An 11,629-nucleotide genomic window follows, 5' to 3' on the forward strand; every position below is an offset into this window, starting at 1 on the left:
TGGGGATAGTGCTCATCTGATACCTTTTCTGTCGGTACACAGCTCTGTAATACAGACGCATGGCATTCATCAAAATATAATCACTGGAATATAGTGTGATGTTAAAGTAATGGCTAAAAGGTGCCTCGGGTACATTTCACAATGTGAATGTTACAATTTTTCATAAAATGAACATCAAGGTTTGTTTTCTGTCACTTGTGCATTAAGTTAAGCCTACATGCAATATGATATTTTATTGTATGCTGATGAACAATACAAGTCTATACCGTTGGCTATTTGATGCTGTATGGTGGTATATTTGTTCTCCAGGGCTTGTAAAGTCTAAATATTTTGTCAGTGTGAGACATTTATATAAATTCATCAAAACTGATACTATTGCTGCCTTTAACTTTGTTTTGTTTAGTGACTGAAGTCTTTTTAGTTGTATGTTAATGTCATGACCCTGTTCCACCTGTTTCCGGTTGTATGCTTTTGTTTTGACATAACTTCCTGTTTAGCTATAGCTTAGTCACGGACTTTTTACTTTAATCAGGACTCTATTGTTTAGACCTGTTTTCACCCGTATTTAGGCAGCGTCCTTCCACCAGGACGCTGCCAGGTTGTTCCAGACCCCAGCTCTGACTTTCCAGCGATTATTCTCGTACATGATTCACTTGTTCTGACCCTGGATTGCTTTTGACCACCGTGTTTTGCTTTATCCCCCCTGAGTCTGTTAGCCTGCTGTGTACCGACCCTCGGATTTCTCCTCTCTGACCTCGCGATTGTGGATCTCTCGGATGTGTGTGTTTGCTGGCATTGACTGTGGATGTAGATTCTGGACTTTTGTTTTGTTTGTTTTGTGTTACCAGTAAAGTATCTAAACTCTACCTGGTCTTCGTCTAGCGTTATAATTGAGTTCACCCTCGACATCATCGGCAGCTTTACGCGCCGACTCTGACAGTTAAGTGGGTAAATTGCTGGGCAGACCCCTTATTTAAGAACATGGTGCTCTAGAAGGAGTGTATGATTAGTTTGATCTGCATGTCTTTGGATCTGGCAGTAGATGTAGAGAGGTGATCATCCAGACTACAATGTGAAGCCATCGTGATTATCAATGAGGTACCCCTGAGAAGAGTTGCAGACCAGTGTAGGATCTCGTTGGACCTTCATAAACAATATTAGATCAGGCTATAAAGGTGTGGAGTAAATTATCTTTGAGATGGCTTTAAATCTGCACATCAAACTTTGTATGTATGCTTAGTTTCTACTCTAACACAAAAAGTCATAACTGTGACAGACAAAATATATGATTCAGTGTGGAACATTTCAAATTCAGAAATGGCCCAACATATAGTTGAGATACTTCATTAAAAATCTACTTAACCCGCAACAGCAACATAGGTTTCTGGTGCCTCTCAGTTGGGAAACTATGTGAAGCAGAGTAAAGGAATTGTGTGCATGTTGAAGTTGCCTTTCATTTCTGATTAAAAAGCAGAAAGGTGAGGGGCATGTAATAAAAGCAGCCAGTAAGTGGTGCTAATACTTCAGAGTTCAACATAATTCATCCTTGTACATACTGAGGCATAATTTGATGAAATGTCATTAATTTTAAAAGGCTTGAAATGAAAAAAAAAACAACTTTGTGAACAAAGAACATCCAGGCATATCTGTATATAAATAAGGACAAAGAATTTGTATGTATTTATTCACACACGCACCTTAGAATTTAATGCTGTTGACCTGCTTATCAAGTCAACCCACTAATGTCTGACCCATTATGAACATGAATGCATTCAGTTCCAGGATTAAACACTGCAAAGGTTAATTTCACAAATGCATTCCACAGCACATCTGACATTCTCCAAGTTAAACTCTCCAAGTAGGCTTATTAACACACATTTATTGAGAAGAAAAAAGCATCAGTGGCAGAATGCATTGGTTGCTGTGGCACTTAGGTCCTGTATCCTGAAGGTGGACCTTCACACATTGTAAGCAAACAAAACTGTCCAAGAAACAAGCCTGTTCACCCTGCAATCCACTCTACAGCTCTAAAGTACAACGCAGGCTGGGATAGAGAGGAGCACCATTTACATTAAAGCTTTAATCAACTGTGAACAGACTCTGAACAGAAAATTAATAACTTTTTTTAAAAAAGGTTAGAAAATGCCAATACATTAAAAATTTAATTTAAAAAAAGCAGATCATTTAGATGTTTGGCTTGCATAAAAGTTCAGTTCCAACCTCAAGTTGTTACCTTCAGTGTGATAGGTGTGGGCTTGAAATCTTTGTTGCTTAAAATTGTTTCGGGGGCTCACAGATTTAAATTATTCTATAAATCTTGGAAAATGTCACATGTGACTTTATTACATCAATCAATTAATTACATGGGTTTTGGTCAGACTAATGCCATTTCCATACATTATATGAATCCCTTATGGTTGTCATGTGGGAATCTCCTATCTTCACATTTGGCAGTGATTTAGATTGAAATTATATTGAAAGATTGTCTTCTACAGACTGGGTTGCACTAGCTACTGTACTGGTATTCATAAATCAATTTGTCACCATTTAGTATGAAAGTCCTATAAAGTCCTTCTTAAGTTCTCAGTAGCTACTAGCTAATTTCAGATTAGTGGTTTATTGAACTAGGTTCCAGCAGGTTAAAACTTTATGTGATGTGTAAATTGGTGGTATGGAATATTTGCAGAAAATCACTATGTATTAGTATATAAAAAAACATACACTATGTGTCAGAAAAAGTAGTATACAGCCAGTGAGTGAATGGGATATGATTATGCTAACTTAATTTACATTATTTTTATCATTTAATCTGGCTAATATTGTTAGCATAACATTTGTGGTATATGGCACTGGTGTGCTGTTTAGTTAAAAAAAAACAAAAAAACATCCCAGTTCATGTCATTCAGCTGTAATCAAATATACTGACCATCTTCCAATGGTTCAAATTAACTCGCCGCTCATTTTTTTCAGGTCAGTGACGGTCATGTTAGCTAGTAGGTTCACTTTGCTAATGCTATGCAACAGCTACACCTGGAAACATCTGGGCATAAATATTTAACAACAGCTTTACTTTTTGTAACATTTATTTTCTGTGGGGCAGCCTGGTTAAAGTTAGTGATGTATAAAGACTTAAAGCTGCAACCTGTTCTTCCGCATGGCCAGATAGTGCGCTATGGTCACATTTGTACCTGATGGACTACTGTGCATCCTCTGTGCTTCAATCAGCCTTCTCTGGCAGAGGGACACTGTTTAAATGCAGAGGAATGTTCTTTGTTGTGCTGGGAAATGAAGTGGTGCTGACTGTGCTTCATATTGTGCATTACATATACAGTATTGGATCATCTTAGCCACCTGATTTTGGTGAAAGTAGCCTACATGTGCGCATGTTTTTTGGACATTGGATATGAATTAGAGTTTCATTTCTAAAATGAGATTCATCTTCTTATTTTTAAAGGTGATAAAAGAATAACACATTATTGCAGGATCACAAAAATTAAAGCATAAATGGTAAACTATCAGTTGACAATGTATTTTCACAGGCGTGATGATCTCTGTTTTAGAGATGGAGAATCAATAACTCTGGATAATATATTTTTAAATAGATAATATGCCTCCGTTCCTGACAAAGACCTCAGTCATGGTCTTAAATTACAGTATTTGGCATGCCATACTATAAAATGAAGGGCTTTCATAAGGCAAAACACAAAATTAAAAGGTCCAAATAATACAAATCTGTGTCCAAAGCTGTCACCTGTACATCATTTCCTCTGTTGATCTGTTGTCCCTCACAGTATATGTTAATTTTCAGGCCCTCAAAAGATAAATAAGTGGTGTAAATTACAAAAGAAAACCTTATGTCCAGAACTTTATCCTGGGCACTGTCACAGTGTCACTTAGCCTCTTATTATTTATCACCTGGAGGCTTTCTCTCTTGATAACCTAGCTTTAACAACCATAGAAATAACATGATCTCCTTAAATGTAGCATTTCTCTTATAACTGAAATGACATGTTGCTTTTTCATATGAGAGCATACAACAATTTTGCACAAAAAATGATTTAAATGGTTATAAAAGAAGCTACTTCTGAGGCAAAAAGTCTTTAAGAAGAAGAGACTGACTTGGGTTTTGTGCTCCTTTGGTAGTAAACTGCATCTCAACCCCAGTGTTGGACAGCAGGAGAGAAAGTTATGACCATTCAAGATCACTGCAGCTTATAAGCAGCTCTTGTTTTGTTCTGTTCAGTCTTCTCATTTGTCTCATCTGCTCTCTGTGCTTCTTTTCTTTTATCTCCAGGTTTGGTTTATGGTTGGTTGCTGATCTCTTTATACATCACGTGATTAGACAGCAGTTGATGCAGCGCGGTCCCAGTCTTCTCTTCAGAGCTCCTTTCTTTCTCTTGGGAGCTAGGATGGCAATGATGGCCTCGTCAAACACCGTCTTCAGGCCCTTTTGGGTCAAAGCTGAACATTCCACATAACAATATGCACCGATCTGATGAGTAAAAAGGGCAGACCATCGGTAATTAAGTGAAAGATAAGAAATCATTTGACTTTTAGGAAAATAAATGTGCTTAAAGATAGTTTAGTTAGAAGATGAATACTATTATTAGGTTTGTATGGCAAGTATTAAGCTACAGTCAGATAGCTTAACTTAGTCCACATAATAAAATCTGCCTACCAGCACTCATTAACATACCATATCTTTTTATGGTATAGAAACTACCTTTTAAAAATAGGTATTTCCTATAATCCTCTTCTTATCGCCTGGATGAAAACACCATCCTCATCATTATACCATCTCAGACAACCATACAAACCTCCTTCGCCAGTTTCTGTCCTTGCTCAGTGGCTATGGGCTTCTCCTTCATGTCATTCAGTTTGGCAATGGTCTTGGGGTCATCCCGAAGGTCAATCTCAAAGAAATAAAAGACACTTCCTCTGAGCTAAGTAAACATCACTATTAATATACACATAGTGTATTAAATACTTTAATATTTTCCTATTGACATTTTTTTATGTCAATATAAAATCATGTATTATGACATTTTTCTGAGTCCTTGTTTCTAAACATAGTGTAGCCACGACTTGAGTCAAAGAGCTGAACTGCATAACTGACTGTTTTCACATTCTGAAACAACACCATGTTGACCCACACTTCCTGCTCTTGTGCAAAGCAATTTAACAGCCAACCACAAGGTTCCTCACCCAGCACACCACTCATCCTCATCTTTGTAATAACTGATTATGATAAATGCAGCCACATTTACAATGTTACAGGAGGCAACCTTCATTACCCCTGTTCTTGAATGGCGTGATTTGGGCCAGCATGGTTCACTGTTGTGGAGCTCATGTGTGTCAGCATCCAGCCAAGGAGCAGCGGGCAAGTTAAGACGGGAACAGGCAAAAGAGGTGTCAACATCAGCTGACACAAGATAAATCAGACATCCACTCCGTCCCCTTCATTACCACTGGGCCCTGGCTGCACTGGTGTTTGGTTGCCAGGCGAACACAGACCAAAATGAGTTCATAAGAGGGCATATGGTACAGGCAGTGGGTTTAAAGGCTTAAGATAAGCTAATATTTAGGATCAGTTGGTCATCTATATGAATTTAGTTGCATCACAAGACATGCAGCTCAGGTTGATTGGTGACTCTAAATTGACCCTAGGAGTGAGTGAGTGTGTGTGGTTGTTTGTCTACATGTTAGCTCTGTGATAGACTGGTGACCTGTCCAAGGTGTACCCCGCCTCTCAACCATTGTCACCTGGGATAGGCTCCAGCCCACCCGTGACCCTATTCAGGAATAAGTGGTATAGATGATGGATGGATCTCTGTAAGTGAATGTTCATACAGTACTAAATAAAACTAAATGGTCAAATTGAGAAACACGAGGACAAGAGAAACCCAGCATACAAATGTTCCAAATGCTGATGACCTATTATGATTCACCTACAAAATGAAGCCGTTGTTTGGCAGCTTTTTAAAACATAAATCCAGGTGTCATTTTTTTTCTATATACTCTTTGATAGGCAGGCCTGTTTCAGATTTTGATTACCTCCTTAAATCAGCTTTTGTACTTTGAGCTTTTTACTTGTGCTTTAAGAGTGTAAAACTGTGCTTTAGAGTGTAAAAGCTCTTTTGCAGGCTGAATGTGAAATTTGTGCCCAAAATGGGGATGTGAAATTGCAGATAGAGATGTTGACAGATTCTGACAGACATATACCTGATATGGCTTTGGAGCAGCAATTGTAAGCTGAGTATGAACCCCTGTGGTATTACCAGTGTTTTGAGACTAACCTGGGTGCCAATGAGCAGGTAAGGGACACTGGGTGCATACTCCTGCAACTCAGGCACCCATTCCTCGCGCACATTCTGGAAACTGGCAGGATTTACCACCGAGAAGCATATGAGGAAGACATCAGTCATGGGGTACGACAGTGGCCTGAGACGGTCGTAGTCCTCCTGGAAGAGGATTGGACAAAAAAGATTAACACTGGCATTTGGGATCCTCAGAGGATAAGAGGTCAGAATGGAGGGATATAAAAGAAACATTGAGCAGATATGATTAATTTCTTTTTCTTAACATCTGAGAATTTATTATTCATAAATTATTAAAAGATATAAAAAGTGAGCTCCAAATGTAGACAGATTTTTAGTTCTCACTGGAGACAGGAGAGCTAAACATGTACTGTGCTTAGAAAGCTCTTTAGTCGTCTTATGTTAATGATATGGACTATTGTTAGAGATATTTTTAAAAAGGCACTTGGAACTGAGTTAAGAAGAATGAAAAGAATGTAAAGATCATCACATGAAAGTTATGTTCTCTCCCATCCTGACAGAGATAATGAGGAATTAGTGTACATTTCCAGACAAGACGCTAAAAACCAGACACTACCATCTTGGATGTTTGTGTGGTGTAAATGGCTAATTCACAGACTTAGGACTGCCCTTTGTGCACCAGATCAAGATCTCCCTTGTCCTCACCAAAGATAAACCATTTTGACAGAGTGTCTGACTTGCACACATATGAATATTCACGACCTATCTCACTTTTTAATTCTGATGGCACATGGTTTTCTGCTGCTAGCTTGAAGAAATAACGAATCAATTGATCTCCAGTAAACACAATCGCGACTCAACCGGACCAACTCAATCAATCTCATTCTTATTTTGAAAATTCTTTGTCCCCATTCCTGAAATCAAAGCTAATTGGATACAACATCTAACTGTGGCAGAGCCAGTTGCAATGGGACAGCCAAGAACTGGCATGACTGTCATTCTGATGCTTTCAGCAATTTCCATTTTGTGCCAAACACACTTAGCACAGTACAATTTGATCACACTGCTATAGCCCCAGACACTTGTCTTTCTCACGCAAATGGATTATGAGTAATAGTTATCCAAATGTCAAAGGATTCTCCAAATAGCAGTAGATCAGTCAGGCAGGTGTAATGAATTTAAGATATACTGACTTTATATGAGATTACAGCAGACAATGGAAATGAAAACAGCCTACAACTCTTCAGACCTGTGCTCACACTCTAGATGACTCAACTATGCCTCAGTGGAGTGGGTCAAGTGGATTTAATTCAAAGATTTATGAGTTGTTCATCCTCTTACTTCCAAATACAGTAAGTATAGCATTTCACACGCTGAAGCCAGGATGTTTGACCATTTTTAGAGGCTTTGTAAAAAATTTTATTATACTGCCAGAATTCAGAATGTGGATTCTCAATGATTGAGTGTTTTAACAACACAGTCAATTATGCAACCTTCCTGTGACTGACAGCTTACCTGACACTATCTGAACTTCCTGATGCGATAAATCAATTATGGATGCAAACCATCTGGTGCTCCAAACAAGCTGAGACAAACATTAAGAATGATTTGCAAACTTTATATTTCACTTGCTTTTGGAAACTGCCACACTGAGGAATCAAGTCAGGATATCTCAGCCTCTGCAGTGTTGATTCTGTCTCTTGGGATGAGTCCCCGCATTTATGGAAAAGCAACACTAAATCACATTAGTAGACCTTTAGTATAACTCTGGGAATAGAGGCAGTTGTTGCAAATATTGCTAATCAATGACCAAGACTGATTTATAGCAATATTGGATTTTAACATTTACTGACTGATGTCAGGTATTGAATTCACTACCAAAACATTAACATTTCTGCCTGGCTATTTTATATATTAACAAATAACCATTTGAGTTTCCAGAAAATTTACTGTATCAAAATATACAATATGTATCAATATTGCAATGTAGAATTGGAGGCATGGCTCAGTTAGTAAAATAAACTGGGGGGGAGTGGGTTTCGAATCCAGTTTCATGCTTGATATTAAGTGTGATACCATGCCCGTTATATGATTACATTGCACATGAACACTGAGGCCTGCTGTAGCTGAGTCAAATTCCTCCTGGCCAGTAAAGCCGATTCTGAAAATTACATATACCATTTTTATATGGCGACTGTGGTTTGGGTAGGTAGAGCAGTTGTCTCCCAACCGGAGGTTCGAATCTCGGTGCTTGCAGTGCAGGTGTTGAAGTGTCCTTGGGCAAAACACTGAATCCGCAAGTTGCCCCTGATGGTTAGAGCTATCAGTTGAGCTGGCGCAGCAGATGGCTGCCTCGGTTCTGTACCGGAAACAAATTCCTTGTGTGTAACATACTTGGCCAATAAAGGTGATTATCCTTATCCACAATGTTTAGAGTTGAGGCACCTCAATGGAAAAAAAAAGCACCTCCATGAATACTATAAACATGAAATACAACATTCAGCTAATATAGAATATATTATAGTATATCAAGAACAAATATCAGTATCTGTTTTACACACACACCAGAGGCCTGGGAGCTTGAGGGTTCTGGGCAGTATTTTAGCTGTACTTAGCACTGCACTCATTTGGACAAAGAGCTCTATTATTGTTCCTGGGATCTGTTGGAGCTACTCTATCATTTTAGGAGTCACAACTCCAAGTGCTCCTAGCACCAATGGGACCACTTTGGCCTTCACTTTCCACATTCTCTCCAGTTCCTCTTTCAGGCCCTGTTACTTCTCTAGATTCTCATACTCCTTGATGTTGCTGTCACTTGAAACTGCTATGTCTATCAACGCTACCTCCCTCTGTTCCTTGTCTACTACCACGATGTCTGGTTGGTTGGCAAGTACCTTTCTGTCTGTTTAGATCTGGAAGTTCCACAGGATCTTAGTCTCCATGACCTTCTGAAGAGAGAGATGCTATATCTGTCACATGGGATAAAGTACACGCTGCGTATACAGTATGTGTCTGTGTTCATGACCTTGGTTTGCACAATCTCCTGGTGAGCCACAAAAGGAATACCACTCAGCAGTTTAACGTAAACAGGTTTGGAGCGTCTCACACTGTTTCTTCAGTACACCCCTGACACATTACTAAAGACAATATGCCCACTCGCCAATGGATATAGTTAGGCACAGACTAAGTGTATCCTCATAAATACCTGTAGCCTCAGTGCTCAGTCTTACTGTAAGTTTGATCAGCACTCAGTCCAGAAATGTTTACACTCACACTACTGTAACAGGTCTTTGGATGAGTGTTTCCACCAGAAGTAGGTCATGAAGTTTTATTAGTACAGGTCAACAGTTGAAGAATTCACTAACACATTGCAGAACAGACTTACAGTGGGTACGGAAAGTATTCAGACCCCCTTAAATTTTTCACTCTTTGTTATATTGCAGCCATATTAAAAAAGAAAAACTGAAATATCACATGGTCATAAGTATTCAGACCCTTTGCTCAGTATTTAGTAGAAGCACCCTTTTGAGCTAATACAGCCATGAGTCTTTTTGGGAATGATGCAACAAGTTTTTCACACCTGCATTTGGGGATCCTCTGCCATTCCTCCTTGCAGATCCTCTCCAGTTCTGTCAGGTTGGATGGTAAACGTTGGTGGACAGCCATTTTCAGGTCTCTCCAGAGATGCTAAATTGGGTTTAAGTCAGGGCTCTGTCTGGTCCATTCAAGAACAGACCCGGAGTTGTTGTGAAGCCACTCCTTCGTTATTTTAGCTGTGTGCTTAGGGTCATTGTCTTGTTGGAAGGTGAACCTTCGGCCCAGTCTGAGGTCCTGAGCACTCTGGAGAAGGTTTTCGTCCAGGATATCCCTGTACTTGGCCGCATTCATCCTTCCCTCGATTGCAACCAGTCGTCCTGTCCCTGCAGCTGAAAAACACCCCCATAGCATGATGCTGCCACCACCATGCTTCACTGTTGGGACCGTATTGGACAGGTGATGAGCAGTGCCTGGTTTTCTCCACACATACCACTTAGAATTAAGGCCAAAAAGTTCTATCTTGATCTCATCAGACCAGAGAATCTTATTTCTCACCACCTTGGAGTCCGTCAGGTGTTTTTTAGCAAACTCCATGCAGGCTTTCATGTGTCTTGCACTGAGGACAGGCTTCCGTCGGGACCCTCTGCCATAAAGCCCTGACTGGTGGAGGGCTGCAGTGATGGTTGACTTTCTACAACTTTCTCCCATCTCCCGACTGCATCTCTGGAGCTCAGCCACAGTCATCTTTGGGTTCTTCTGTACCTCTCTCACCAAGGCTCTTCTCCCCCGATAGCTCAGTTTGGCCAGACGGCCAGCTCTAGGAAGGGTTCTGAGCGTCCCAAACATCTTCCATTTAAGGATTATGGAGGCCACTGTGCTCTTAGGAACCTTAAGTGCAGCAGAAAGTTTTTTGTAACCTTGGCCAGATCTGTGCCTTGCCACAATTCTGTCTCTGAGCTCTTCAGGCAGTTCCTGTGACCTCATGATTCTCATTTGCTCTGACATGCACTGTGAGCTGAAGGGTCTTATATAGACAGGTGTGTGGCTTTCCTAATCACGTCCAATCAGTATAATCAAACACAGCTGGACTCAAATGAAGGTGTAGAACCATCTCAGGGATGATCAGAAGAAATGGACAGCACCTAAGTTAAATATATGAGTGTCACAGCAAAGGGTCTGAATACTTATGACCATGTGATATTTCAGTTTTTCTTTTTTAATAAATCTGCAAAAATGTCAAAAATTCTGTGTTTTTCTGTCAATATGGGGTGCTGTGTGTACATTAATGAGGAAAAAATGAACTTAAATGATTTTAGCATATGGCTGCAATATAACAAAGAGTGAAAAATTTAAGGGGGTCTGAATACTTTCCATACCCACTGTACCAAGGTAGTCAGGAGTTTACAGTAAATATAATGATCACTGGAAAGGGATGAAAGGTATGGAAAGAGAGAAAAAGAAGCAAGAGTGGCTTGTTGTGTATATGACAGTCCTATCCATATGTTTCCAACAGGAAGAGACTTAGTGTCTTCATTCAGTCACTGTGTGAGTTCCTCTGTGTGGCTGTGCTCTGTTGACTCAGTGACATACGAGCGCAATGATATTAGTGAGTCATCCCCTCCTACATCACCCCCTCCTTCCACTGCTTTCTAGCTTTCTCCTTTTCTACTTCTATCTCCTCCTCAGTGCTTGATAAACTGGCTATGTCAACAGAGTCAGAGACGCCTGCTCTAACATGGCTGCTGGGTGGGACCACAAGCCCGTACAGGGATGCTTCTAATCACTAAGTAAAGCAAAAATCAAAAATCAACTAG

General features: G+C 39.8%; 1 protein-coding gene across 1 annotated transcript in view; it reads right to left on the reverse strand.

Moving 5' to 3' along the window:
• Positions 1-2,697: 2,697 nt before the first annotated feature.
• The window catches only part of LOC109974108 (rho-related GTP-binding protein RhoQ), a 20,933-nt gene continuing 12,001 nt past the window's right edge, over positions 2,698-11,629 (reverse strand). The window contains exons 3-5 of the mRNA XM_020624131.1: positions 6,297-6,461; positions 4,818-4,913; positions 2,698-4,492 (exon numbers count right to left, since the gene is read on the reverse strand). Coding sequence (XP_020479787.1) covers positions 4,331-4,492; positions 4,818-4,913; positions 6,297-6,461 — 423 coding nt within the window. The 3' untranslated portion in view covers positions 2,698-4,330. The remainder of the gene's footprint in view (positions 4,493-4,817; positions 4,914-6,296; positions 6,462-11,629) is intronic.

The sequence above is a fragment of the Monopterus albus genome, unplaced genomic scaffold (genome assembly GCF_001952655.1).
Source record: "Monopterus albus unplaced genomic scaffold, M_albus_1.0 scaffold320.1, whole genome shotgun sequence".
Taxonomy (NCBI): Eukaryota; Metazoa; Chordata; class Actinopteri; order Synbranchiformes; family Synbranchidae; genus Monopterus; species Monopterus albus.